This window comes from Terrapene carolina, unplaced genomic scaffold (genome assembly GCF_002925995.2).
Source record: "Terrapene carolina triunguis isolate 2854851 unplaced genomic scaffold, T_m_triunguis-2.0 Scaffold58, whole genome shotgun sequence".
In the NCBI taxonomy this organism is placed as follows: domain Eukaryota; kingdom Metazoa; phylum Chordata; order Testudines; family Emydidae; genus Terrapene; species Terrapene triunguis.
In genome coordinates this window covers 43,366,062-43,393,731 of record NW_020664409.1, presented here as the reverse complement: position 1 = coordinate 43,393,731, position 27,670 = coordinate 43,366,062, and the positions used below count along the sequence as shown (strand labels likewise).

At 38.3% G+C, this 27,670-nt stretch overlaps 2 protein-coding genes across 2 annotated transcripts in view; both read right to left on the bottom strand.

The window, feature by feature from the left end:
• The window catches only part of LOC112101927 (chloride channel protein C-like), a 107,688-nt gene extending 93,877 nt beyond the window's left edge, over positions 1-13,811 (bottom strand). The window contains 6 exon segments of the mRNA XM_026659506.1: positions 1,785-1,877; positions 4,058-4,233; positions 5,168-5,248; positions 7,620-7,749; positions 10,019-10,412; positions 13,772-13,811. Of these exon segments, the coding sequence (XP_026515291.1) occupies positions 1,785-1,877; positions 4,058-4,233; positions 5,168-5,248; positions 7,620-7,749; positions 10,019-10,412; positions 13,772-13,811 (914 nt within the window).
• An 8,829-nt stretch (positions 13,812-22,640) lies between these two features.
• Positions 22,641-27,670, bottom strand: part of UBE2V2 (ubiquitin conjugating enzyme E2 V2) — a 50,268-nt gene continuing 45,238 nt past the window's right edge. Inside the window, exon 4 of the mRNA XM_024192843.1 lies at positions 22,641-26,181. Within this exon, the coding sequence (XP_024048611.1) occupies positions 26,035-26,181 (147 nt within the window). The 3' untranslated portion in view covers positions 22,641-26,034. The remainder of the gene's footprint in view (positions 26,182-27,670) is intronic.

Here is a 27,670-nt window from a genome sequence, read left to right as displayed (position 1 = left end):
GCATTTCCAAATTTTTGACGGCTTGACTTTAGAAACTTAACCTTCTTTTAACATAGTTTTTTTGAGAGTAACATAGCCATAGCTGACCCAGTTCAGCTGACTCAGGCTTGTGGGACTCGGGCTGCAGAGCTAACTATCACAGTGTAGACATTTTGGCTGGGGCTAGAACCTGGGCACTGAAACTTTGCGAGGAGGGAGGATCTCAGAGCCCGGGCTCCAGTCCAAGTGGGAATGTCTACACAGCAATTTTCAGCCTCACAACCGGAGCCCTGCAAGCCCAAGTCAGATGACCCAGGCTCTGAGACTCAATGCCACAGGTTTTTCTTAATTGCTGTATAGACGTGCCCTTATACATATCAACTAGTGCTGTCTACTGGAGTAAGGGTTACATGATGCCTGAATACTTACTGAACTGTTGCTTCATCTGTGAAGCTATAACATTTACTTTAAAAGACTTTAAAAAGGGTACCAAACTTATTTGCTGCTCCAAAAATACACCAGAAAGGAGTTAGCATGCTTCTCATCCCACATTCCAAAAGACAACAACAAGGAGGAGAAGCTAAGATGAGCTTGCTGTTCACAGTTAATCCTTTCTGTATAAACAGGATTTCTAGATGACATGTTTCTCCCAGGAGTTTTCCTGCCTCTGTAAATCAATTCTTCTCTAATTAACTTATATTGTACTTTTACAAAACAAAAACAAAATCTTTTACTGCTCCTCTTACAGCAATTACTAATTTCTTCCATGAGTAACAATTTGTTTTAATAGGCATGTCTCCGGATTTATTTCACTAACTGAAGATGAAAGTTAAAGACAAAGCATATCACATATCGTACGAGCTGTACTGTATGATTACCCTGTGAGCCACAAATAGTTCACAATGGCCTTTTCTTTTGGCAAATGAGGCTTTTGCCCTGCTTTGCCCTTGCCTTGGAAACAACAACAACAACAACAACAAAAACAGTATAATATGGGGCTTTTTATTTATTACTTTAATGAGCAATATCCAGAAGACAGAGCCTGACCCTGCAAATCCTTACTGATGCAAGAAATCCTTACTCATGTGAGTAATCCCTTTGACTTCAGTGGGAGTATTTACAAAAGCAGGTTTGCAGAATCCAGCCCACAGATGTTCATTAGCAGAGAAGATTCAGATTAAAGAAAGTATGAACAGTCTGTATCATTTTACAGTGGGGAAAAAGGGAAACAAGCCTGTGTCTCCTATGCACAATGTGTAGATTGAACTGAAACTGTGGAATCCTCAGGATAGCCAGGAAGAAAGAAAAAACATTTAAACTAAATATATAAGTATCTTAATGCTATATTAATTTAGACAAACCTAAATTCAAAAGTCTAGTATTTTACACTCACTTTATAGCAGTGTGAAAGACAACACGAGGTGCAAAGCAATGGAGAATTAGGCCCCACGTGTTAAGCACACTGTTTTCATAACCATTTAACATACGTATTTATCACAAGTCGTTTTAATTATGGCTCTACATTTGCTAGAGCCCAGCACAGCTCAGCTATGGAAATCACAGAGGGAGGAAGAGATTACTTTCTGATGGAGAGGGCCAGGAATATCTTCCAGTATTTTCCGTCTAAGATCACAAATATCAGAGATGACTAGAATCTTATTAGATCATTCACTCCAACTCTCTGCCAGATTCTATTAGTCCCTAGCTTTTTGATTAACCCCTTGATACATCTGATTTGAGAGTCAGCATATGGCAACTGTGTCTCAGAAGACTTTTTAAACAATTACATCTGATCAATTACATACTTATCAGCTGAATTCCAAAACCTGGTGAAGAAGGGCAGCTGAATTCCGAGGATGTCTGACTTGAACTGGGTCAGGCCACAACCTATTATTGCCCTAAAATAATGATATAAAAGTTAGTGTTATTTTTAATATGCTATTCACATATCAACTGAAGTTAAAGATAAAAGGGCCAGATCCTCAGCTGCTGCAGAGCAGCAAAGCTAAATTGACTTCAACAAGTGTAACATGGGACTGTAGAACACATTTGCTTTTCAATATGCAAAGTCCTGTTGACACAAGAGAGGAAGCTATTAAAGGCTTCCAAGTTAATAATTCAGAGATTAAAAGGGCCCCTCACAACATGTACTGTGAAGAAAGACTCTAAAGGCTCCTTTGATGAGCTGCATGTTAGCATCTGCCTAAGAGTACAGACATGATGGATTAGAGAGAGAGAGGGAGACAAGGTGGGTGAGGTATTATCTTGTACTGTACTGGACCAACTTCTGTTAGTGAAAGAGACAAGCTTTCGAGCCACACAGAGCTTGTGCAGCTCAAAAGCTTGTCTCTTTCACCAACAGAAGTTGGTCCAATAAAAGATATTACCTCACCCACCTTATCTCTCTAATATCCTGGGACTGACATGGCTACAACTACACTGCATACAACAATTAATTATAGTTAAGGCTAAGATTTTGTCACGATTATTTTTAGTAAAAGTCACAGACAGGTCACGGGTGAGGAGGGTCCAGCACCCACAGCTGCTTGGGCTCCAGGGTCCCGTCCCCCTGCCCCCATTGCCCATGGTGGCTGGGCCACACAAGCCCTGCTGTTGCCAGTGGCTGGGAGCTGTGGGGGGGGGGGCTCCCAATCACCTGCATGTGCTGAAGGGTTTCCCCACTACGTGTGGTGGCTGAGAGCTGGCCGCTAGAGCTAGCCCCTGAGAGCTGCTGGGCCCCTGCTAGCTGACACCTCCAGCCACACTGCCCTAGGGCTGAAGCAGAAAATGTCACAGAGGTCTCTGGAAGGTCTTCCGTGACAAAATCTTAACCTTAATTATAGTCCATTTCAATCATCCATTTCAAGTTTAATCACCGTTGAGAGCAACGCAGTCTCACTCCCAGTGGAAGATGCATAGTGGTTTCATTTACTATACCATGTCTCAGACAATGCTTCAGGGCTGCACTTAAATCCAAGAAAACGGTTTTCATCGACATTTAAAATCATGAAAATATTTATATTCTTTGTATAAGACTCTTTGTAACAAAATTGTGTGTGTTGATGTACAATAAAAATTGGATATTTTAAAAAATAAATTCAATTAAATTAGTTCTTTATGCCACTATTTTAAGGCATTAAGTTAATACTGTTCTGATTTTCTTTATGGAAATTTGATTGCATTTTTTTGGATCATGCGTCACTATTACAAAACTAAACGTGGGGGCGGTGGAGGGGGGGAAATTACAGCTGCAACCACTGAGCGCCTGGAGACAAAAGTCTGAAAGTAAAGCAAACAAAAGAAACCTGAAAAGGAGAGCTAGGCCTTGGTAATCATTGTCTGAAATGGTTATGTTTGCCTCTGACTAAACCTTACTCTCTTATTTTTGAAAACCTGAGTCATCCTTGAGGGCTGCTGCACCTATGTACAAGTAAAATGATAAGAGTGGAGGAAAGGGGTTTTGTGGAGATGAGGAGAGCAAACCTCAAGGATAAATACTTTACCCTAACCCTAATAGGTCAGCCAAAAAACAAAATGTACTACACAAGCAGAAAGAACCTGACTATCACCTCTACTCATGAGACTGCTTAATAAAGGAAATAAAAGGAGAGGATTCCTCTCCCAGGGACCCAGCTGAAGGACTGGGAGGATTTCTGTTTGTTTCTTTTTATTTAAATAGGAAAAAAATAAATCGGTTTCTTTCAGCAAGAGCATATTCTGATATTACTTTCCCAACTATAAATATGGCACCACACTGGGATATAAATAATTTGCAGCTCCATTCTGACTTGCAATCTACTAACCTGTGGGAATTGCAAAGAGAAGCAGTTTTGACCAATTCTGTGGTCACTATTGACTATAACTGTGGGTTGTCTTCTTTGTAATCTAGGGATCTTATGGAACCTGAGCATCCAATTTCCCACTCTTTTGCACCTTGTGCAGTCATTTACCCTGTGCAAAGCGGGCGTCAAATACCACCACTTGTGAGAGAAAACAATTCTGATTTGAGCATTTTATACCCACTTGGCACCGGACAATCAGACCCTGACAGTTTACACTCTCCCATGGTGTTCCTTACCCCAAGTGAATCATAGGGCCTTCCGGTCCACAGAAGAGCCCAGAAGCCACAGCCAGCACACAAGAAACAAACGTCCCCAAAAAAGTCTTGACATTAAAAATGTGTTGAATAGAAGCACCATTCAGAAACCCAATGACTTCTGGAAGCCCATACGGTGCACCTGCTGGGCAAAAGAACTGTAAAGAGAGAGTCAAAAATGATTTCCAAATACATGCATTCAGATCCACCTGCAGCTAATAATTGCAGCTTTCACAAACAGTTCATAACTTCTCTCACAACTTACAGTTACTTGTTTTATCAAGTCATCCATTCTTTCAGTTCCTCCTCCTACATAGCTCAAGACTTCTGTATTAAGCAAATAGATATGTGTACCCACCTATACCTTTTCCTTAGCTTTTTTGGAAAGATCAATTAAATGTTTTTTTTTCTCTTCTCTCCCCCCCCCCCCCCCCCCTTTGAGGCTACTAGCTGCCTTCTTGTGATTAAATTGAACCCAGTAAGATGGTAGATGGGAAACCGGCTTTCTGTGTTGGCTTTGCAGTCTGGTAGAGTTGCTGGAGCCTCAAAGGAGAACTGGAAATGTAAGTTACACTCGTTTTACACAGAGGTCTGAGCTCAACCCCATTTGAAGTCATTGTGAGTGTTTATTTTAGGATCAGGCTCCAACTCTGTGCAAGTTACGCTAATTTGCCACTTGTGTCCATTTTATGACCAATGTATACCTAAAGTATAACTTACACAACCATTTACACCACCATTTATTTTGCCCGAGACTGCCATAGGAAATGCATGTGCTCACAGGGCCTGAATTTGGATCTCAGACTGGATATCAATCCCAGGATTCCCTACATAGCCAGTAAAACAGAAATCATGGAGAAATCCTGATCATGCTTAACTATAGTAGCACTTAGAAGGCACTGACACAACAAAAAAACACAAGAGCAAGGGATTTGTCTGATCTCAGCATTATAGACCTGTGTTAGGCCTCTGACTGTTTCCCAGTGAGGACTATACAGGGTATATGTTCTAAGACTCCTTTTCTGTAATTAAGCCTCCATCTCTCAGAACTCCACTGATATTTTACAGTAGTTGAGTAAGAGACATACTTACCACCACTAGCCCTGAAGATACAACAATCATGGCCAGTCCTGACCCAAGTATGCAAATCCAGGTCATGTGGAAGTTGCCGTTCTGCGTTTTAGAAATAATTTATTAGCATAAGCAATGGTATAGAAAACAAGTATGTGTACTGTCTCAAACCCTCTGCCAATACTATATAGTGATATATATTTAGAGATACATTTTTCTGTTCATTTGTCCATTTTCTTTCATAACCCACTGTAGCAAGTCCTACAATTTACAGCAAAAGAATGAAAACAGGGGAAAGAGAGAAGCAAGTGTTGCAGACTATTTGAAAATATGGGGTTGAGTCTGGGTTTTAGATAAGAGAAAGGTTCACAGTGGCTTAGTTTTCCAAACCAACTTGCCCATGCCCATACAACATAGCAAAGGGTATTTTAGGGTTCCCTGAAGGCCCCAAATCAGGACAGAACTTACTCAAGTTCCATTGTCTCCATTGCTTATGTGCTTAAGTGCTATACTGAATGAAGATGCTTTCCTGAACTGCAGCCTGAATCTATTACAATAGATAACTCTTTATATTTTACCCAATAATACTAACCATAAATTCATCTAGATAGTTCCCTCTTTTATTTCTTTAATAAAGTGACATCTCTTATACTCAGTCTTTTCAATTTAAACATGTTTCAGTCTGCCAAGGTTGGCTGGTTTGTTTGTGTTTGGATTAACTGCAGTCATGCTGTCTCCAGAACTCATCACAAGCACATCAGCACCCATGTACTTTATAAAATTCCCGACTGTTCGGCTTTGATTCACTGTGTATGCAAGCCAAAGCTGTCCCCTTTGTTTCCCAAATCATAGTAGTACAGCAGGCCACCTCAGCCTTCCTGTCTGCACCTCATGCCAGGTCTTTTTTCTAGTGTACTGTACAGAGCGGCAAAACAGGAAGGTACGGTACACAGAACTGAATTCAGCTGCTCGATAGTTGGAGAATGAATTTAGGTTGTGGGGTCTTTATGGCAGGAACCCTCTCAATACTTGTTTGTACTGCAACTAGCACAAAGGGACCCTGATCTTAGCATGGTCTCTGGTACTACTGTAATGCAACACCACCATCACAAGGATAGTGGGATGAGTTCTGCCTACTGCTTGGAAGCAGTGACACACACAATGGAAATTTTATGATCCAGTACTAGGACGGTTACAATGCCTGGGGACAAAGTCTGGTTTCTTGGCAGACTCTGACTCAGAGCATCATATAGGTCATACTACTGGAACCCATTTTTAATTGTTTTCATATCTCAGAGGTACACTGATCTTCTCATCCCCCATTTCCTGTAGATGTCAAGTCCACCTCTGCATTTTCCTGAAGTGCTTAGAGCTCCCTTCAGCTGAGAAGGCCTTGGAAGCATTATTTCGAAGTCCTGACTTCTCATGAGACATCCAACAAAGATATTAGGTATTCATACCATGCTCATCACTGATATCTGAACACCTGTCCATACCCATGGTCATTGTGCTAAGGTATCAGAGTCCAGCGTAGAATGTCTACATTTTTCTGCCAAAGATGGCAAAGCTCCTTCCTGTTATGAACCTCTTAACTGTGCGCTTGCCAAGTACTGACAACCAGCTTCCTTCTTTTCCCATCCATCAGGTCCTCACCGCCTCCAATCAAGCAAGCACGCACACAATAAACTGCATGGTACTCAGTTTGTCTGTCTTAGAAAGACTGAGCCTGAGTTAACTCCACCAGGATTTGTACCTTTGGTTCCAGAGAGTGTGTAGCCATTACAAACCTGAAGCATAAGCATCCAAGCCACCCTTTAGCTGCTTTTGTATTATCAGTGATGCAGATGAATTTTATTTCCATCTGCTACCATAGGCATGTATGTATTTAGTTGCAATTTCAAGACACAATTCAGATGCAAATCTGACTCTCAAATCAGCTATCCTTACTCATGCAATAAATCACATTGGCTGTGCGATTACTCATGAGAGTAGGGGGTTGTATAATCGGGCCCATAATTTGCTACATAGGTGTATAGTAACTGACATGCATAGTGTTACTTTTTCAAGACGTGTGGGGAAATCTCTTAAATTTTGATTAATAGAAATAGAAGTCTTTTGAGACAGTGATTAATGGAAACAGCTTTCTAGAAAATTAAACCTGGTTTCATTTTCCTTTCAGATCTGCAGATCAGTCCAGAAGAGTTTGTTATGGATCACATTTACCGAATAGTTGCCTGTATATGCAGAAGACTTGCTAAACCAACTGCTTATCATGTACTGAATGTCAGCTATTGTATTTCCCAGTTAGTCAGCAGATGCTTCATTCAAGCGTTTAGGAAGAAATTCTTCAGCAAAAAAATCATTGACAGAAGAGGCCAGTAGAGTAGCTGAGTAAAAACTTCATGTTCATGGAGTTTTACTACCAATCAGAACAAAGTAAAAAGAGAGGCCAATTTGTTTTTCCTCTGCTCACCTGGAGGTAATTTTTCACCAGTTCCCATTTTAGTTTGATGAGATAGTCAATTATCTGATGTGTCAGGAATCCCAGCATTCCTACTCCTATTCCAATTAGCCCCATCAACATCCATCGATCCCAGTCAGTTCTAAAGATGGAATAGTAACATTAGTCCTTTGCAGCGAGCTCAGGTTGGTTTGTCAAATTGCCTCCTGCAAAAAGGTATGCTTGTTTTGATTATTATCTGTGACTGAAAGAGAGGCCAAACCACACAAACCTGGTATATTAAGCAGAAGACTACATATATTCACAAAAAGCCATCTTCCTTTGGGAATCAGTTCCATTTGGCTAAGGAGCTAGATAGTGCTACTTCAAAATATATTTTATAGTAGATACAACATAACACAAACACACAGAGGGATGTTAAAACTTTTTAACCTAAGGGCCAAGAAATAGTATTTCTGTATCTGAGCACCAAAAACAAGTAAGGTGTTTTACCTCCTCTCTAGTGAATTGAGTGCTCATGGAGGTGCCAGACTCACAACCCTGAAAACTGAAGTTTTCTATTGACCACGGCCATGCTACATCTGTTCTATTGGCATTGCACATATCCCCACCCTGTCCCATTCCTGATTTGAAGGGACCACCCCATTGGCAGTCTTTTCAGGTCTATGTAACGTTTGGTCTCTGCTGAGAGATGAAGGGGCTCCCAATAAGCATCCACTGTAGTGAAGATTTTCGCAGGGGGAATACCTGTGATGTGATCTGAGGTCACCAACTCATTTCAGAGCAATCACCTAATAAGCGTCACATAGTAAAACCAACTTTAGGACACTACCATCCTGGGCAAGATTTTTTACCAATAATTTATTGGAAAAAGGCTCTAAAATCTTACATATACACAACCATAGGGGTCTGGTGGCACTATAATCTCCCTCCAGGTGGGCCCAGGCAGAGCCCAACACTAAAGAATGTTTGCTGAAATCATGCAGTTTAGTTATTTGAGGGCTAATGGGGCAGATATTACTCAGCCATCAGTCCCATGTTCATCTGAGTTAACGTTTGCACTCATAAGAAGCAAAGTGCTATAGAGGCTATTAAGTAGCATTAAATATTGAATGGGAGCAGTGGCTTTATCTCTATCATCTTGGTCTCAAAAGTTTTACTGTGTTTGCCCCAGTTTTAGTTAATGCATTGACACAAAGCATAAATTATATAAAATTATGCCTTTGCCTCTAGTTCATATATCCCTTAAATAGAGTGCATATCTATGGTGTTTTACGAATAATTCCTGGTTAGCATAAGGCATCATTTACTGCTAAATCATCCCTGACAGAGTTTATTTATTTCTTGGGCTCATAAAACATTTCTGGAGAGAACATTTTTGGCTTTAGAATATAAGGTCAGATATTTGCAAGCAATTTCCCCTGAAGAGGGTACCCCCAAATCCCTTGCAAAGTCTTTAACATGCCTTTTCCTTCCAAATTGTACAAATTGAACAACGGGTTATACTAGTTGCATGCTCAGTAAGGTATAAGGATTTCCAGGGAAGTGACATTGAATAAAAAGGTTAGTTGTCCAGTTGCCTCCCTTCTTGGCTACGATTACGTGAAAACATTTTCTTAAATAGGGAAATAAATGAAAAGGCCACTCATTCCCTTATCCCCATCATTTTGTGAGCATCTTTCACAATTCATTGTATTGTTTTTAAAATAAAGCTTTGCAGTTCAGTAGCAACTTGCATATAATTAGCCCAGTGCACTTTGTGAGTATTAGTGAATTGAGTCTCTCAGAACCCCTCTGAGACAGAATATGTATACTCCAACCATTTTATGAGCTAGAGAAAGAGGCATAAGAAAATGTTCTAGGACAGATGCACAAGGGAATGGGGTATGTTTATAAAGCTAGAACAGGAACAAAATCTAGGTTGTCTGATGTCCAGTCCAGGGTATAAGCCACAAGACCATTCTGCCTCCCCAACTCCACAAATAAAATAATTTTTCATCTCATGATTCTAGTATCTACTTAACTTATTAACCCCCACCCTTCTGAGCAGCTTTCATAAGGGAAAGATAGAGCTAGCTTAAACTTCTTGTGTGATCTTAGCCAAATAATTTATTCTGTGCCTCAGACGCCAGCTGTAAAATGGAGATAATACTTTTCTATCTCTCAGGAGTGTTACAAAGATGAATTCATCAGTATTTGTGGGGCACTCAGAAACTACATTGGAGAGGTGCACACAAACCATAGACAGACTTTTTGCTCCCCAATTTTCCACAATTGAAGAAATTTACTCTCTAGAAAGACCTACACACTTCAATTTTTTTGTTTTTCTACAGTTTGGTGCTAATCAGAGTTAAAACAAGTTGCCTGCGATCTAGGAGGAACAGGACAGTACATATTGGGGGCATTGTTACCTGTACGTTTTCTCCTGTAGCCACTTCTTGTAAACTCTACTGTGGGAAGGTAAATAATCCAAACTCTCGTGGGGTGCTTGACATTCTCTCTCCTCCTTTCTGCAATTAGAGTTTGCTAAGCCATCTCGCTTGCTGCTGCAACACCTCCTAGGTTCCAGAGAATGAATCAAATCAGGCCTTTCTTCTATCAGCAGCATCTGCTCTTCACTATTATCCACACACCTCTTACAGGAAAGAAGGGACGACATTTCCAAAACCCCAAGAATCGTTGGAGTGTTGACAAGAACTATTTGAGACAGAACACACTAGTCAGTTTGCTTCCCAATGAAAGGTAAAGATGGAAAAATACACCAGGGTGGTGGTGTACTCTACCTGTTCAGCAGAGACCGGCTGACTTATGTTGTGGGTTTGGTTTGTTGTGACCGTACATAGATCTGGCTTGTTTGTGTCACTGAGAGCTTGTATGAACTAGAATTGGGGAAGAATTCACTTGACATAGAGGGATTTAATTGTGGATTGGTAAGTCAGAAATAATTCTAGCTTTTCCTCAGTGACTGTACAAGTGAAGACGACTTTAAAAAGGGAGATTTTTTTGTAAAACGTTAACTGAACATGCGTTAGGTTCTTCAAAAGTCTTAGTTAACTCATATAAACATACAATAAAAAATAGAATGCTGAAGCATTTGAAGCAATACATTGAACTCGCCGTACTGTGCATGTATTGTCCATAAAAAGGGTGCATCTGATATAAGCATAAACAGGTCCATGCTACAGAATTCAGCTTTTGATCCAAACATCCCCAAACACTGAGGGTGTCCAGCTCAGGCACATGCTTAATTATAAACTACTGAACTGTATCTCTCATTTCACTTAAATTCATCACCAACACCTGCCTACATACTTAATCACAAATCATGTACAATCTTGAGAGTAGGGCACAATGAATGTTAAAGCTCTTTGAAACCCCTAAAATGGGCACTGAAATGAATTGGAATGCTTTCTGGTTTTTAACATTTGAAAATTATATGAGCATTTTTTTAAAAATGACTTAAATGGCACAAGTAAAGAGGTTGAAAATTTTCATTCTTGAACAAATTAACTCTACAACACAAATTCATAAGATTCTTTGCTCCTCTAAATATACAGTAAATTGGAGATAGATTATGCTCCCTCGGCAACAAAAGTATCTCTTGGTTTTTCTATTTATATTTAATTATTTGTTTTCTTCTTTTTCTATTAAAGAAAAATGCTCAACTGAGACTCTCATTAAATCCTGGAATTTATTTCTACTCTGGCAAACAGGTCTGAGGTGAACTTAATAGAAGGGAGAAAAGACCACCAGAAATCAGCATAGCACAACCACTCTGTAGGGGCATTTTTATGAGTACATATTGTCAGATGAGGGCAGACCAGTCTGCATATACTTCAGTAGATCAGAAATATTTACTGTAAACAGAAAATAAAATAACAATACTATGTGCTTGCCTTCTGTGGTGCAGGCTTTTGGTAATTCATAACAGGACAGAGGAGGATAGATCTGCTACATTCCAGCTGCTATATACTGTTGACTCTGCAATGAGATAATATGGAAAAGTTACAGCAGATTTGTTCAGATTTGGCATGAATGCTTCCTGGTCAGGCTGCAAGTGATGAGTGTTAAATGACTGGGGTAAGAAAAATCACTAAGTGTGATTGCTGGTTAACTGGAAGAAATGCATGGAAGTCAGATAGATACATACATCTTATATTTGATAATGATCTCACATCTGCATTATCTATCCACCTAGGTTCTTATACCATGTGTCTATTGCTCTAGTATCTGAGTGTTATATTGGTCCTTTGCTTCCAAGACTTTCAAAAGCACTTTACAGATTATAACAAAGAATTGCGACCTTCCCTCAAATCCTGAGAAAAAGAATAGTCAGAGAGGTGGAGAATGAGGTCCCTTTAGGAAAAATGTTAGTGCTATCCTTAATTTGTGTCTTTGGTGCTGGGATACCACTGCAATGGGTGCATTAGGAATACATGAGGTACTCTTGAAAAAGCTATGATAACAAGGAGCTATTTCATCAACACCATTGAAATACAGCCAACTTGAGGGGAACCCAGCAGTTATTTAGCAGCACACAGAAACACTATGCAACAATTCAGGGCAGAGAATGAAGAATATTTTTTCCAATTGAAACTGCAGGCACAATTTAGGGAGGCATAACAATAATCTGAGTTGGAATTCAGCTGACGTTTACCTAAAGAATATTAGGGTCTTTAATGAGCACAAGTAGCCAAGCTCTTGGCTTTGCTCCTCATCAGAGTGATAAAACGTATGTTGTAATTAAATATTAAAATTTGTGTGCTGTTTTTGCTTGGATTTAGAATTCTGCTCCAAACTCAAAATGGGGAGGAGGGCAGTAGGAGAGTGTGTAAAGAAAAAGAAAACTACCCATTGACGTCAGTGGAGACAGGATTTCACCCGATGTATTTATTTATGTACATCGTGTGTGTGTGTGTGTGTGTGTGTGTGTGTGTGTGTGTTTGTATAAAATATATAAATATTTTGGGTTACACTTGTGTGCACAAATGGCCCTGTATATAATAATGTTCATACTGTGTATATGAAGATAAAAATCTACTGAACAGGCATAGAAATGAGTGGAACATACCTAAATAACTTGATTTTTAGCCTGATCGCCTTTCTCCAGAATTTAAGCTGTTCCTCACAGATGGCATAAATATGCCTCATTCCAAATTTACCTTTTGGTTTACACGACAGATTATATCTACATAATCTCATAAACAGAGTCAGTCAGTCAGTCAGTCTCCTGTATTTGTGTGGCTGAGCTCTATTCTTTGCTCTTCTTAGGTGCCAGGTGGTGTTTTAGGCTCACAACCCCTTTTCCAGTCAGACTTAAATCTAGACATAACCCCTCCAAAAGCCGGTGAACTGTGCGGCAAATTAATGAAGCCACCTTGTTGTGCGGTGCAGATGTAAAAAATGTAATGCAACAGAGAACATTCAACACTTTGAAAGGGCTTGTCTACCCAATACAGGGGTAGTGCTTTCGAGGGCCTCTGAGTTGGCCAATGTTTTTATGTCCCTTTTCGGAAATTAAAACTCTGCTTAATTCCTTCAGATAGGCAATTCTTTGGAGGGCTGGCTAGGCCCTGTAATATGCTTCCACATGAGCCTATGGAAATTTTTTATTAAGAAATTTCTTTCTTGTGGACCAAAGTCATTGCACGGAGCTCAGTTTGATCTCCACTGGGAGGATGAAGGACTTTTTCATCCATGTCAGAACTCAAACTTGAGTTCCAAAGAGTCTAGATGTTCCAAACCTCATGATTAGACAATTAAACCATCTACTTTGCTTTTTCTAACATGAGTGAGCATGAATTTTCCCTTTTATTCAACGAAGGTCCTTTTAGGGTACACATCTTTGTCTTGCATAGTATGAATGAGGAAGAAGAGCTCTACTGCCTTCTATGACAGTCTCTCTTCTCCAAAATCCATGCTGGGAACTCTCTCTTTGGTCTTAGGTCTTCCTCCAAAGCTGACTCCTCCACTGAATTCTGGAAGGTGGGCACTGGTGAATTCTACCATTGCCTCCACAATATTAGATGTTGAAATTCTTCACAATAGAGCAGAGGAGACATTTCTGGCAGGAGAATGAAGACGTGCTTGTGTAACTCTAAGGCCAGAATCCTCAGAAGGAAAAAGTGCTGCCACAGAGAGCTTCATTTGCATAGGCTACTTACCCATAATTCCTTTACACTTGGCATCACCATAAATATACATGAACTTGGATTTTGGGGGTTACTCTGCTCACAGAGCGCGGAAGGAGCTCATTTCCAAGAAGCTAGGATCCTAAGTTCTCTTGTGTCCCATTCACATATGGGCTCTGCAGCAAGTTATAATGCAGATTGAGAGGCAACACAGAGGACAGACAGCTGAATGGGCTCTGGTGAGGCCCTGCATACCCAACACCTGAACAAAGCTAAATTGCTAAGCTGGGACTGGAGGCAGACCTGTAAAAAGGCACTTCAACTACTGCTACTTACTGATCTAAACCATTAGTGGGGTGTGGTGGATGGGTTAGTTGATATGGCCAAGCAACTGTGGGACAGTCTTGCCAGTTGGTGGGAAAAGGAAGTTGATGGACTATTGCCAACATTAGTCTGTGTGTGGTGGTGGGGGTATTTCACTCTTGATTTGCATATATGTTCTGTCGCCATGATTTTGCATGTTCACTTTGAAAACATAGAAATAAAACAGGTTCCAGACATTAAACAAAAAGATGTATTACATATTATAACCCTCGATTACTAGGCTATAATACTAACTTTTGATTTAGGTAATATCGAACCACTCAAGGTTCACGCTCATAGTTCTGATATCACACCAACAGCTCTCTCTGTAGGTATGAAGTGCCCAGTTGCCATTTTATCTAGGTGACTCTCTGTGGAATTTCAGCTCTCTGTATTGGAAGGTGTACAGACACCAGATACATGCTCAGTTGCTTGGCACCCCAGTTCAAATCAGGTATAGGTGAGATGTTTTCTAAGAAACATATAGTGTACATATAAAAACTGTATATACTTAATTGTATCCATCTCCCTCGCCCTCCATATATCACTTATCTTCTTAAATTATAAGAATTTGGGAGGCAGGGATCATGCCTTTATGTCTAGCACAACAGTGCATAGTCTTCCTTGGGCACTATTGTAATACAGATAATAGTAATTGTACATCATTATACCCATACATTCTAGATAATAAATCACAAAAGGAATGTGGAATTAATTTCTGAACACAATGGAGCACTGGAGATTGATGTGTAACTTTGTTATGTTATTTGTATAACAAGGAAGTTTCAATCAAATTCAAGGAGATAATCCAGTATGTTTTCAACTATATTGTATTTTTTTTAAACTGCTGGGAAGTATTGTTCATCACTATCAGTCAGTAGCGCTAGAAGTTTATATAACTCTGACAGATTGAAAGCAAAAAGGTTTAATGGACAGCTTGAATTTTATATTCTATCTATTCAAGATGTCACTAAAAACCCAAATCTGTTACATTACCAATCAGGTTAAGATTATTATGGAATTTAAAAATAACAAATCAATGTTAAATACCCACATTCTGAGTGACGGTTTAACAGAAAAATGTAAATATCATCAATAATAGTGACAAAAACATCTCATTATCTAGAAACATCTACAAACATCACAATAGCATGAAAATCTGCAACCAGCTTCTTCCAGTATTTCAAATGGCAAACCATATTTTTTGAGGAAGGAAAAAAAAAAATCAAACAAGAACCTTTGCATTTGTGGTAAAAATTCTCATCCTGTGGAGTTTCACACATGATGCTGAATTTTATATAAAATATATGGTTAAATTAACACTTTTGGTATGAGCGTAAAGTTTAAATATTGCAAATAAGATGTACTGCTTCAGGGCAATACTACAGGGCAGGAGATCAGAGATTTTTCTGGTTTGGTAGAAAGTACTTTGGTTTGGACAGTCATGCTAAGAGATAATCCTATATATACAGAAAGTAAAGAGGAAAGAAACAATGTTTAGAAAACAAAATTAAAATAACTGTAAATTGCTTGTAAACCAGACAGTCTCCATTCAATCTGGGAACACAATTCTTTCCAGAAAGAGGTTCTATCTGGGAAAGCCTCAGGGCCATCAAGGGGAACAAACCAGCCATAGGACCAAAAACAATCCTCACAAGATTTCAGCCCACTCATGCCAATAGTAGCTATGGAAGTACTCATTCTAATCAGAACCACCAGCTGCGACACTTGCCTTTCCTGGATTGTAAAAGACAAACAGAGACCTCATGGGGCCCTTATTAACAAGGGAAATCTTTCATACATGTAAAAACATGGATGTCTAACCAGTGCTAAAGAAGCCATCACTCAAACCACTTAATGTCTAGCCTCCCTTTTTAAAAGCAAGTTAATCAAGAATCTAGCAAAAATATCATCTCTTGTCAGTATCTAAGGGCTGGTCTATACTTAGCCGCTAGTTCGGCGGCTGGAAATCGAACTTCCGGGTTCGATTTATCACGTCTGGTCTGGACGCGATAAATCGAACCAGGAAGCGCTCGCCGTCGACTGCGGTACTCCAGCTCAACGAGAGGAGTACCGCGGAGTCGACGGGGGAGCCTGCCTGCTGCGTGTGGACCGCAGTAAGTTCGAAGTAAGGTATGTCGACTTCAGCTACGTTATTCACGTAGTTGAAGTTGCGTACCTTACTTCGACTTGGGGGGTTAGTGTAGACCAGGCCTTAGATTCTTCTCCCTCAGGCTTCAGGCTAGGGCACAGAGAGCACTTGTTGCTCTTAGGGGGTGACTTTCTCCTTTCCGCAGCCAAGGGAAATGTGCCAAAATTCATCTTGCTGGACCTCACTGCAGATTTAATAATGTTGAAAACCAAATATTCCTGTCCTACCTCTGAAAGATGGAAGAGATGAATGGAAAATGCGTCAGGTCCCTCCTCTCAGATTGAATTTAGAGGGTTGTTATGGGAAAATGCTAGTTCACCTCCTAAACCTTCCTCACAGAGTCTCCCACAAGACTCAATCCTCTCCCCCGTGTTATTCAATATCTACATAGTGCCATGGCAAGACTTTGAAGACAACACTGCCTGAAGTGCCAGAAGCACACCAAGTCATCCAGCTCTATATCTCCTTCATGTCATACATAAACAGCACTACTATTAATTTGCGTTATCATAGCGCATATGAGTCACAATCATAGACAGGACTCCATTGTGCTAGGCACTGTACAAACACTGAACAAAAAGACAGCCCCTGCCCCAAAGAGCTTCTATTTTTTTTCAATGTTTTGCTGAAAACAGCACATGGAGCTGCTGGCTAGTGCTAAGGCTGAATCTAGCATCAAGACAGAGGTGATACTACTAGGAAGAGTGAAGTCCCTCAAAGAACTTGAGTACTCAACAGCACTTCCTACCAATGAGGGCATCTGTCCTCAGATTGTTAAATTGATCTAGCAGCCTTGGGGTCCTTTTGGATGCCTAAATAGCTAAACACCTACTTGTGACTAGCCAAAAGGAGGTACTGCATCCTATCAGCCACAGATTTGGCCACTATGATCTACATTTTCATGAGCTCTGGTCTGGATTGTTGTAATTCATACTCAAAACTAGGAATGAAGCCACATGCTATGAAAAAACTGCAACCTTTCCAAATGCACCAACACATCTGTTTAGCTCGGTTACCATGAGCTTATGACCTGGTGCTCAGTTCTCTACACTGGCTCTAAATTAGACACAGTCAAATTCAGTTCATTGAAGTCAGCAGGAGCTGTGGATGCTCACCACTTCTGAAAATCATACCACTCTAAACATTCAAATTTCAAGTTCATCATCTCCAGTATTGATAACTGCTTCATTATAAATTATATCAGAGAAACACAATATGGCTAAATTTAAGCTTTGATCTTTATAGAAGGTATTGAAAACCAGTTAATATAATCGGATTAATTTAGACTATTTGCCTAATGTATTGGCAGTCTGAATATTTAATTACACATAGGAAAACCTATTATTGTGATGCCTAGCAACCTATTTCGTTCAGTTTTGAACTGAACTGAACAGAGGGTATTTTTATATCTTCAGGGCCTGATTCAATGTTCATTGAGTCAATAGGAGTCTTCCCATCAATCTCAGAGGGCACCCAAAAGCTCTTAACAACTTTCTTGCATATTATTGTTAGTGTCTCTTTTGTTTGTGGCCCATTATAGTATTTAGTAATGTATGCTGAAATTATAAATAGGACGAACATGGGGGGGGGGGGGAACACAATTTTTTCCTCTCTCTCTCTCTCTCTCTCATTTCACATATGCATTTTTGTCCATCCTCAGCAAACATGATACATTAAGTATTTAACCTCCTTCTGCCAGGGGAAAACATTTAAAGGAGTTATTTTAATGAGGTGCCACAAATAGAATGCACTACTTTTCTGGTGCATCAGAATGAGGGAATTCAAATACCCATTTTATCACAGTCTAGAGCCACAGAACAGCCTATTTAGAAGACCTTTAATCCAACACTGAGAATTGCTTTACTTTTTCCTTTGAAACACACACAAGCAGACTATATCACAGGAAACAGGGCTCCCCTTAAAGGCAGCCCACCACCAATGACCTCTACTCCAGATACCTGCAACCCCCAATGTCAGGATCTTCCTGAAATGTGCAAAACTGACCAGTGTATCTATATATAAGACAAAAAAACAAAAAACCCTCAAAAAATAGGTATGTTCCTTTAAAATATGGCTGAATACTGAACTGCTGCCAAAAATATCCATCTCAGAGTTGACTGAAATTCAATCAAAAAAACTTTATTTGTCAAAGATAGTTAAATAGTTTGGATACGAACACACAAGTTACACCCCTGTAACAATTTTGTTTTATGATTTTGCTACTTTCAGGATATTCATTTTTTACTGTGAGAAATCCACAGGTTATTAGGCCCAATCTTGCAAGTTGTGTTTTGGAGTTTTGCTTCCTAACCAACTTTTTGCCTTCCACAAGGGATATAAGGCCTTCAGAGGCCGCTGGGCACCATATTTCTTAAAAAAAAAAAAAAAATCAGTGATGCCACCTCATGTGATTGGGTTCTCTCTAGGGCAAAAGCTGCAAAATTCCATAATTCTACTTTTTTCAGCTGCTCATCCTAGGTACAGAGTATTACATTCTTCTTAATCTTGGATGACAGAAATTGAATTTTCCAGGTCTGTTGCATAAGATTCAACTCAATGTCTTCTCAATGAAGACTGTCCAGGCAGTAACAGCTGCCTTTACAGCCACCAGGCTCACTTCCTAGAGAATCTTTATCCAGCTAAAACAAGAGGGAACCAGTCTACCTTTTATTTTCTTCCACTGATGCATTTTTTTAAAAGTTACATACCCTCTGAATGTCCCTATCACATAATGAAAACACCCAACATACTAAATTACTTACTTATATATCCATAACTTAAGAATCACTGTGGAGAGAAAAAAATACACACAGAATGCAGCTGATGAAAACATCTTCCTTGGTTATGTCTACATAACTCCTCCTTAGGGGTATTTTGGGGTAAATATGATATACAACATGCATTTTTATCTGTGATGTACAGTATATATACACACTACAAACCATGTTTATATATTATACATACTGTATATATTAAAAGCAGGAGGTTGGGTTGTTTCCATAAGAAATGATGGAAAGTCATCAATTAGTATAGAAAAAATGCATTAGCACTTAACATCAGGAAATCCCAAATAATGGTTAATCAAGCACTCTCTCACCATCATCCATTAGGTTATCTGTTTATAGAGTTTGACAACAGCATAAATAATAAAAGTGATCTTGCTTTACATTTCATCATTTTTTAAAATGCTAACGAAATTAAAACATTATCAATGAAACTACTTAAATAGGAGGATGCTACTTAAAGAGCAGGTATGACATACTTATTAATCCATAGAATGAAATTAACTTTATATTCATTTGTAACAGTTTAGCATTACATAGTTCAAGGGTACAGATGCGTTAAATACACTATTTTTTTAAAATAAATAATGGTACCACCACCAAAATAAAAAAGTTGCTGATTTTAACCACATCACATTCATTCTTATAGAAAGGGTAATATTAGTGTATCAAAAAAGATAAAAATAGAAATGCAAAACACCTTTAGTGGGCATGGTTGAATATTAACTAATAAAAGGTATAGTCTTTCCTTGGCCATATGTGATCCTTTCCTGTATTTTCTCCCAAGTTGGAAGCATACATAAGTTACTTTTATGTTTTCAACATTTGGACATGATGTATGCCTTGGGTCATTTCAGCCCAAAACCAATCAGGTCTGCAACAGAAAAGGAAAGTCTGAAATGTACAAAAAATTGTTCAGCAGGCATGCCAAGGAGCATCTTGTGATACAAAACACAAGTTTTCAAGCATCATGTTTTAGAGCAGGGGTCGACAACCTTTCAGAAGTGGTGTGCCGAGTCTTCATTTATTCGCTCTAATTTAAGGTTTCGCATGCCAGTAATACATTTTAACGTTTTTAGGTCTCATTCTATAAGCCTATAATATATAACTAAACTATTGTTCTATGTAAAGTAAATAAGGTTTTTAAAATGTTTAAGAAGCTTCATTTAAAATTAAATTAAAATGCAGAGCCCCCTGGCCCAGTGTCCAGGACCCGGGCAGTGTGAGTGCCACTGAAAATCAGCTCGCGTGTCGCCTTCGGCACGCGTGCCATAGGTTGCCTCCCCTGTTTTAGAGAATAAAGTGATCACCAAAGCAGTTCAGAAAAAAGTGTGCATGCCTGTCTCAGGCTATTGAGGTACATTTCGGGGGCTTGAAAAATCCTTCTGAAGCATTTATTATTGGAGAGGACTAAAATGGACCATTGCCCCCTTCTGATATGGCAATTCCTAAATTCCTAGAATATTTTGAAAACAGATTCTTTAGAGCCGCATTTCTTATGAATACTTTATCAAAATATTATGGCCCTTTTGAGGGTCTGGCTGGAATGCACTTTGTGTGGGACCTGAACAAACGGAGGAGATAGGCCAAAGCTAGCTTTAAGCAATCTTTGCAGTACCTTTGCAGCTGAGATTAGCAAGAGTGTAGACATATTTTGGCCATACTGCCTACATCAGGAGCTGCAAGGGGCTAGTGTACAGCTTCTAAACTGCCTCTATACTGGTAGAATTCTCAGGTGGTCAGTTTTACAGTCCCTTTGCAGCAGTGTTTAAGCAGAGAATCAGGTCCCACATATTTGCTCTATTGTTCTGATTACTTAAATGTTCCCAGAGGCTGTTGCAGTGGGGAAATACATTTCCACCTAAGTAAATCAAACCCCCACACATTTAAAAGTATCCAATTAATAATCCAAATATTTATCTTATTGTAGATTACAATTTGGTTTTTGGGCAAAATACATTACTTGCATTGTAATGTTGGCCGCATGTCACTCACACACTCCATTAATCATAATTAGGGCCGCCAAGCAATTAAAAAAAAATCTCAATTAATAGCACTGTTAAACAATAGAATACCATTTATTTAAATATTTTGGATGTTTTCTACATTTTCAAATATAATGATTTCAATTACAACACAGAATACAAAGTGTACAATGCTCACTTTATTTTTGATTACAAATATTTGCACTGTAAAAACCAAAAGAAACAGTATTTTTCAATTCACCTCTCTCTTTATCATGAAAGTTGAACTTACAAATGTAGAATTATGTACAAAAAAAATTCAATCAAAAATAAAACAATGTAAAACTTTAGAGCCTACAAGTCCACTCAGTCCTACTTCTTGTTCAGCCAATTGGTCAGACAAACAAGTGTGTTTACATTTGCAGGAGAAAATGCTGCCCGTTTCTTGTTCACAATGTCACCTGAAAGTGAGAACAGGTGTTTGGCATGGCACTGTTGTAGCTGGTGTCGCAAGATATTTACATGCCATATGTCCCCTTCATGCTTCGACCACCATTCCAGAGAATGTGTCCATGCTGATGGTGGGTTCTGCTCAATAATGATCCAAAGCATGTTCATTTTCATCATCTCAGTCAGATGCCACTAGCAGAAGGTTGATTCTCTTTTTTGGTTGTTCGGTTTCTGTAGTTTCCGCATCAGAGTGTTGCTCGTTAAAGACTTCTGAAAGCATGCGCCACACCTCATCCCTCTCAGATTTTGGAAGGCACTCCAGATTTTTAAACCTTGGATTAAGTGCTGTAGCTATCTTTAGAAATCTCACATTGGCACCTTCTTTGCATTTTGTCAAATCTGCACTGAAAGTGTTCTTAAAACGAACGTGTGCTGGGTCATCATCCGAGACTGCTATAACATGAATGATATGGCAGAATGCAGGTGAAACAGAGCAGATATACAATCCTCCCCCACCCCGAGGATTTCAGTCACAAATTTAAATAATGCATTATTTTTTTAACTAGCATCATCAGCATAGAAGCATGTCCTCTGGAATGGTGACCGAAGCCAGTAGTGGCATATGAATGTTTAGCATATCTGGCATGTAAATACCTTGCAATGCTGGCTACAAAAGTGCCATGCAAATGCCTGTTCTCACTGTCTGGTTACATTGTAAATAAGAAGCGGGAAGCATTCTCTCCTGTAAATGTAAACAAACTTGTTTGTCTTATCAACTGGCTGAACAAGAAGTAGGACTGAGTGGACTTGTAGGCTCTAAAGTTTTACAATGTTTTGTTTTTGAATGCAGTTATGTAACAAACAAAAATCTACATTTGTAAATTGTACATTCACAATAGAAATTGCACTACAGTACTTGTATGAGGTGAACTGAAAAATACTATTTCTTTTGTTTATCATTTTACAGTGCAAATATTTGTAATCAAAGATGATAATATAAAATGAGCACTGTACACTTTGTATTCTGTGTTGTAATTGAAATCACTATTTGAAAATGTAGAAAAACATCCACAAATATTTATTAAAATTTCAATTGGTATTCTATTAACAGTATGATTAAACCTGTGATTAAGTTTTTTAATCACGATTCATTTTTTTTTAAGTTACTCGCGTGAGTTAACTGTGATTAATCGACAGCCCTAATCATAATTTTTACATGTATTCACAGTAACAATGAACATTTAAGACTGGCTGGGCATCCATATCCCAAGGACTCTCACTCTTGTCCCAACCCTGCAAGGTGCTACATACACATCCTCAAATACCATTGACTTTAAGGGGATTTGAGTGTGCCAGGCATGTTGCAGGATCAGGCCTTATATTAATACTTTGCACTTTCTTGCAAAATGTAAAAGAATACAGAATATTATAAATAGCACAGGTAGTAGAAATAAAGGGCAGCTCATTAAATTTTAAACAGTAAGTCACTACAATACATGAAATTAATACAACATATGTAAATTTTTCTCCTGTTATGCATTTACCCAGCAGAATTTAATTTAGCACATTTGCTAGGTATCAGAGTACAGCACAAGTTTAAATTCCAGTTAAAGATCACTTCTATTATACCAATTCTCCAACATAATTTGAAAATGCGCTACATGTGGAGGTTTTGATTTTTCTCCCCCACGTGGTTTGGTTTAAATTGGTGCTCTATTTACTCTAGTATTGTACTTACAAAAAAAGCACAAACTTCTTTATTAAATTACAAACCACTAACCATTGGAAACCCATGCTTAAAAATCCTGTTATATCATAATACTAACATAGTAATACATTTTTTAAAACCTGGTTTAAACAGTTAACCCCAAAAAAGCACAGAAAATAAATTACCAGACAAAAAACTGGACTTATCAAATCATAATGTGACCTAATTGGAGGACAAGCAGTTATGTTTTGAATCCTTTAATAGTAGGAAATCATCCTTAAGGGTCTCACCTATTGACCTATGTACAATAATCTATGGCCATTTTAAGAGTTTATTTAATGATAAACTATACACTTCTACAACTCTGGCCTTTTTTCAATAGGACAAGGGGATATTGCTTCAAAATTGCCCTGCTTAGATTTCATTATTATGAGTGGTTTTGTAGCTACCCCTTTGTACAACCAGAGTGTCTATTTGAAAATCAAGTGCAGCTTGTTTGCAACATGCAAAATGGATCTTGCTCTCAAAAACTGAAACTGGCATGCAGATTTCCACAGAGATCCATAATCAAAGAACAGACGAGGAGGAATAGACATTGCACAGTTAACTTGTACAACATGTGGTGCAAACAGAAAGCCAACACTTTTCTATATTCAGCGACTCAGTGAAGAGTGAGAGTTTCTCAATGGCTCCACACTCACACTAGTCGTCTGTTAATCTTGTCACCAACCATATGACAGTCTGGCAATGTATCTCAATCTCTTCCAGTTGTTTAATCTAAAGAGAGATTCCTGAAAGTGAATATTTATTTCTCAGAACTGAATAGTTCCATTTCTATTTTAATAGATTACATATAGACTAGCAGTGCTAGCATAATGAAATTTTATTTAGTGGAATCCAAAACATCTAAATTAATTTAAAATTAGGGAATAGGAATACATAGTGGTAAAATCACTTCAGTCAAATTTTCCGTCATATACTGTGATGTGTTACATAACATGGACATGAGGTAGCTGACAGCTATCATTTCACTGAGTGAACTCTGGAAATGTGTCAGATGTGTTTAAGGACTCTCAAATACAGCCTTCCTCTACTGACAACCACCACCTAAAACTTTCTATTAAAAAAAAATAATAAAGCTTAGTTTATTGCTTTTCTTACAATTTTTTCGTCATATTAGGGATAGGCAATAAGGATACCAAAGTTGAAAGTTCCCTGGCTGTTGATGACTTTTGATTAAATTCATTTTTCCAAGAGAATTACTGATGAAGTTTTGAATAACACGTCACTGACCTAGTCCCAAGGTTACAATTTGTTTTAGTAAACTGGACAAATCTTTGCATTTTCCACACAAGAGATTAGAGTGTCTCATTTCCAGTAAGGTAACATGAACAACATTGAGAAACCTATAGCAGAACTAACCCATGGATGTCACCAACTACAACTATAGTGAGAAAGGAATAAGTAAAATTAGAAGGGGGAGAATTCACTGTTGAAGGGGCAGAAATCATTCTAACCAATGAGATTGCGCCACTGGCACTTGAAGCATAGAATGCAGATGGCTAAATACGGCATGTCCACACAGTTCTTAACAGTAGTATAAGAGGTTTTAATAAAAATGATAAGGCCTGACGTCTCTCACTTATGTGTCGCTGGGGTAAGGAGAAAGTGAGACAGAACAAAAAGGAAACTAGCTTGAAGATTTAAAAAAAGCGGTTAAAGTGCAGAGGGAAAAAACGTGACATGGAAAAACAAGGTAGCAGCTGCAGAAGATGGTTTCAAGGATGAAAAGACAGAAGCAGGACAGAATTTCAGCAGTCCAGTTTGGAAATTGCTCTGGAGTTGCTTAGGCTAAGTGGCCTAGTTAATGTCATTTCTAGAATGAATACTTAAAATATTTTTTTTAAAAGGGTTTTGAACTGCAAGTTTGTCCAAAAAAGTGTAACTGCAGATTATGGAATTTGCTCCTCTGCAATAATCCCAATACCTTCAGTTATCAAATAAAATAAGCATATAGAAATAGTGGTAAGAATAAAAGGTGCATGTAGACCCACTGCTACATTGTGTTTAACTTTTTGCTACCTCTGCAAGGTACTATACATATATTACATTATTATAGAAATGGCACAGCCTCAGAGGATACTTTCCACATTTTATTTACATTTTAAGACTAACTTTAATCTCAATCACATATCCATACACCTATTTCCTTTGTTTGTTTCACTAAAACTTAAATGCATTGTTTATTAGAACAAAGACTGTAAACAAATATTTGCCATGTCCATTACATGTAACACACAGGAGCCGCTTAACAGAATCCATTCCCCCCTTTTATAAATACAGGTATCAAAACAATCCTGAACATACTTTGTGACACTAATAGTAGTCGGCACCCACACCTTAGCAAAATTAAACAAGATGAGCAACAGTATTCACTTTACCTGCTACTTTAAAACAATTTTAACTGCAGCTCTTTTACTAAGCCAGATGGGTAAAGCATGCCATTTATAATTTTTCTTCTGGAGAGATTAATTTTCTGAAACATACATTAATCCACAGCAATCTGACACTTTCTGTCATGCTTTCATCTTGTAAAACCTGAATTTCAATTTTAAGCTACTTCAGGCTTATGCTTAAATGACAGTGTCTTGATAAGAGAAAAAAAATAAATTGTGCTGCCTTTTTTTCCTCCCATAGTGCCTAAAAACATACTGGGCGTACATATATTATATATATATTCTTACAACTGTCCAGGTCATGTATACCAGCTGAAATTCTTTTAATGTGTGGGTGGTTTGCATTGTGAGATTTAATCAAGACATTAATATGAGTAGAAGGTTGTTGTTTTAAGACAGAAGTTTGAGAATCAGCTAAAATTAATTGCTGTAAGTTTGTCCTTCTGGAGGTTGTGGAAGCTTCATATTTTCTTTGGACATCATTAGACGTCTTAGCTCTTGAAGTACAACTTTAATGCTATAAGAATTTTGCCACTTTGCTAACACTGGTATGCTCCGTGTATCCACCTGCAAAGAAAGACAGCACAAGTTAAATAAGGACAATATGTTTTTGTACCATAAAATACAAAATTCCTGCAGAATTAGTTTTAATTTACTTAATAACTTAAGAAATGGTAGCATATGTTGCAATCTCTTCAGCACTGCCCAACTGTGTTATAAATACATAAAATATTTATAATGAATGCTTAGCGCATACTTACACACAAATTCAGATCCTGCAGTGAGACCCACACAGCTGGACCCCTGCATAGCATGCTCAACAACATCAACTTCAATGGTGTGGGAGAGGGTGGGCAAAGAGAAAGTCAATCTATGTAGAGCTCATTGCAAAATTGGGGCCATATCTTAAACTAGGGAGATTTTTATCCATCATAACGAAAGTTCTTTACTAAATGTTGCAATAAAACATTTAAACAGAACAATCATATGAACGTATTACTTGATTACAGCACCAACATGCAATATGTGGTTTTCTCAAAGTTGGCTTTCAATTCTTTATTAAGCAATTTGCTACACAATATTCTATGCTTAAATCTTTATACAGGAAAATTTACCTAGCTTTTGTCTGTGATTTGTTTTGAATACTTATTGTTATATGGCCCTTCTGATGCCTTTTACTTCTCCCAGTAAATATGACTGGAAATAGTGAAGTAATTTGACCTATAAAGTTCCATATAAAATCAGGACATTTCTCAATTCTACTTTGTTTCTTATGATAAATATTCTTATGGACCTCTTAAAGCACAGAGACTTTACTGCATATCACTTGATAGTTTAAAGGTGAACTACAAAGGAAAATCTGTGCACCCTTTTCTACTCCTTTATGGTATATACAGCATAAAACATTTTTGTAGGTTGTTTTTACTTTTTAATATAAAAATATGAGAAAAAAAATCAGAAATATCAAGTTCTAGCCATAGCAACTTTACCTCCAGATGAGACCTAGATTGCTTAACTTCAAGCTACCTGGTTTCAGAACACAGAGGATAATGCTGCTTATATTTGCAGGAGAAACTGGGAGATTAAGATTACCAATGATTACTTTCAATATTAAGAAACTAAATACTGAAGGCAAAACAGTATCAAAAGGAAAGCAACAGTCAGTTGTTTATGCAGTGATTTTTGCACCAATTAAGAAACACCTTTTAAAAAAAAAAAAAAAAAAAGGATAATCTTTTACAGCAAGGTTTGAAAGTTGCATTGGTCAGACCACCATTATAATTACTAGCTCATTTAAAAAAAGTATTTGATCTAATGTGTTAGAGATAACTAGAGATGCAATTCTGAGGAGTAAAGTGGGAGCCTATGAGACTACAAACACAGCTTTCACCCATGTTAACATTTGTTTGCAGGTATGAGTACTAAATCAATCCACTATCAGAGAAAATACAACAGTGAAGAAATATACCCCTCCAAAATTCCCCTCCCTTCCCCCCATCTCAGGAGAGACTTCCTGAGCTGCAGAGTAGTAGTTCTGGTGAGGATAGCATCTAGT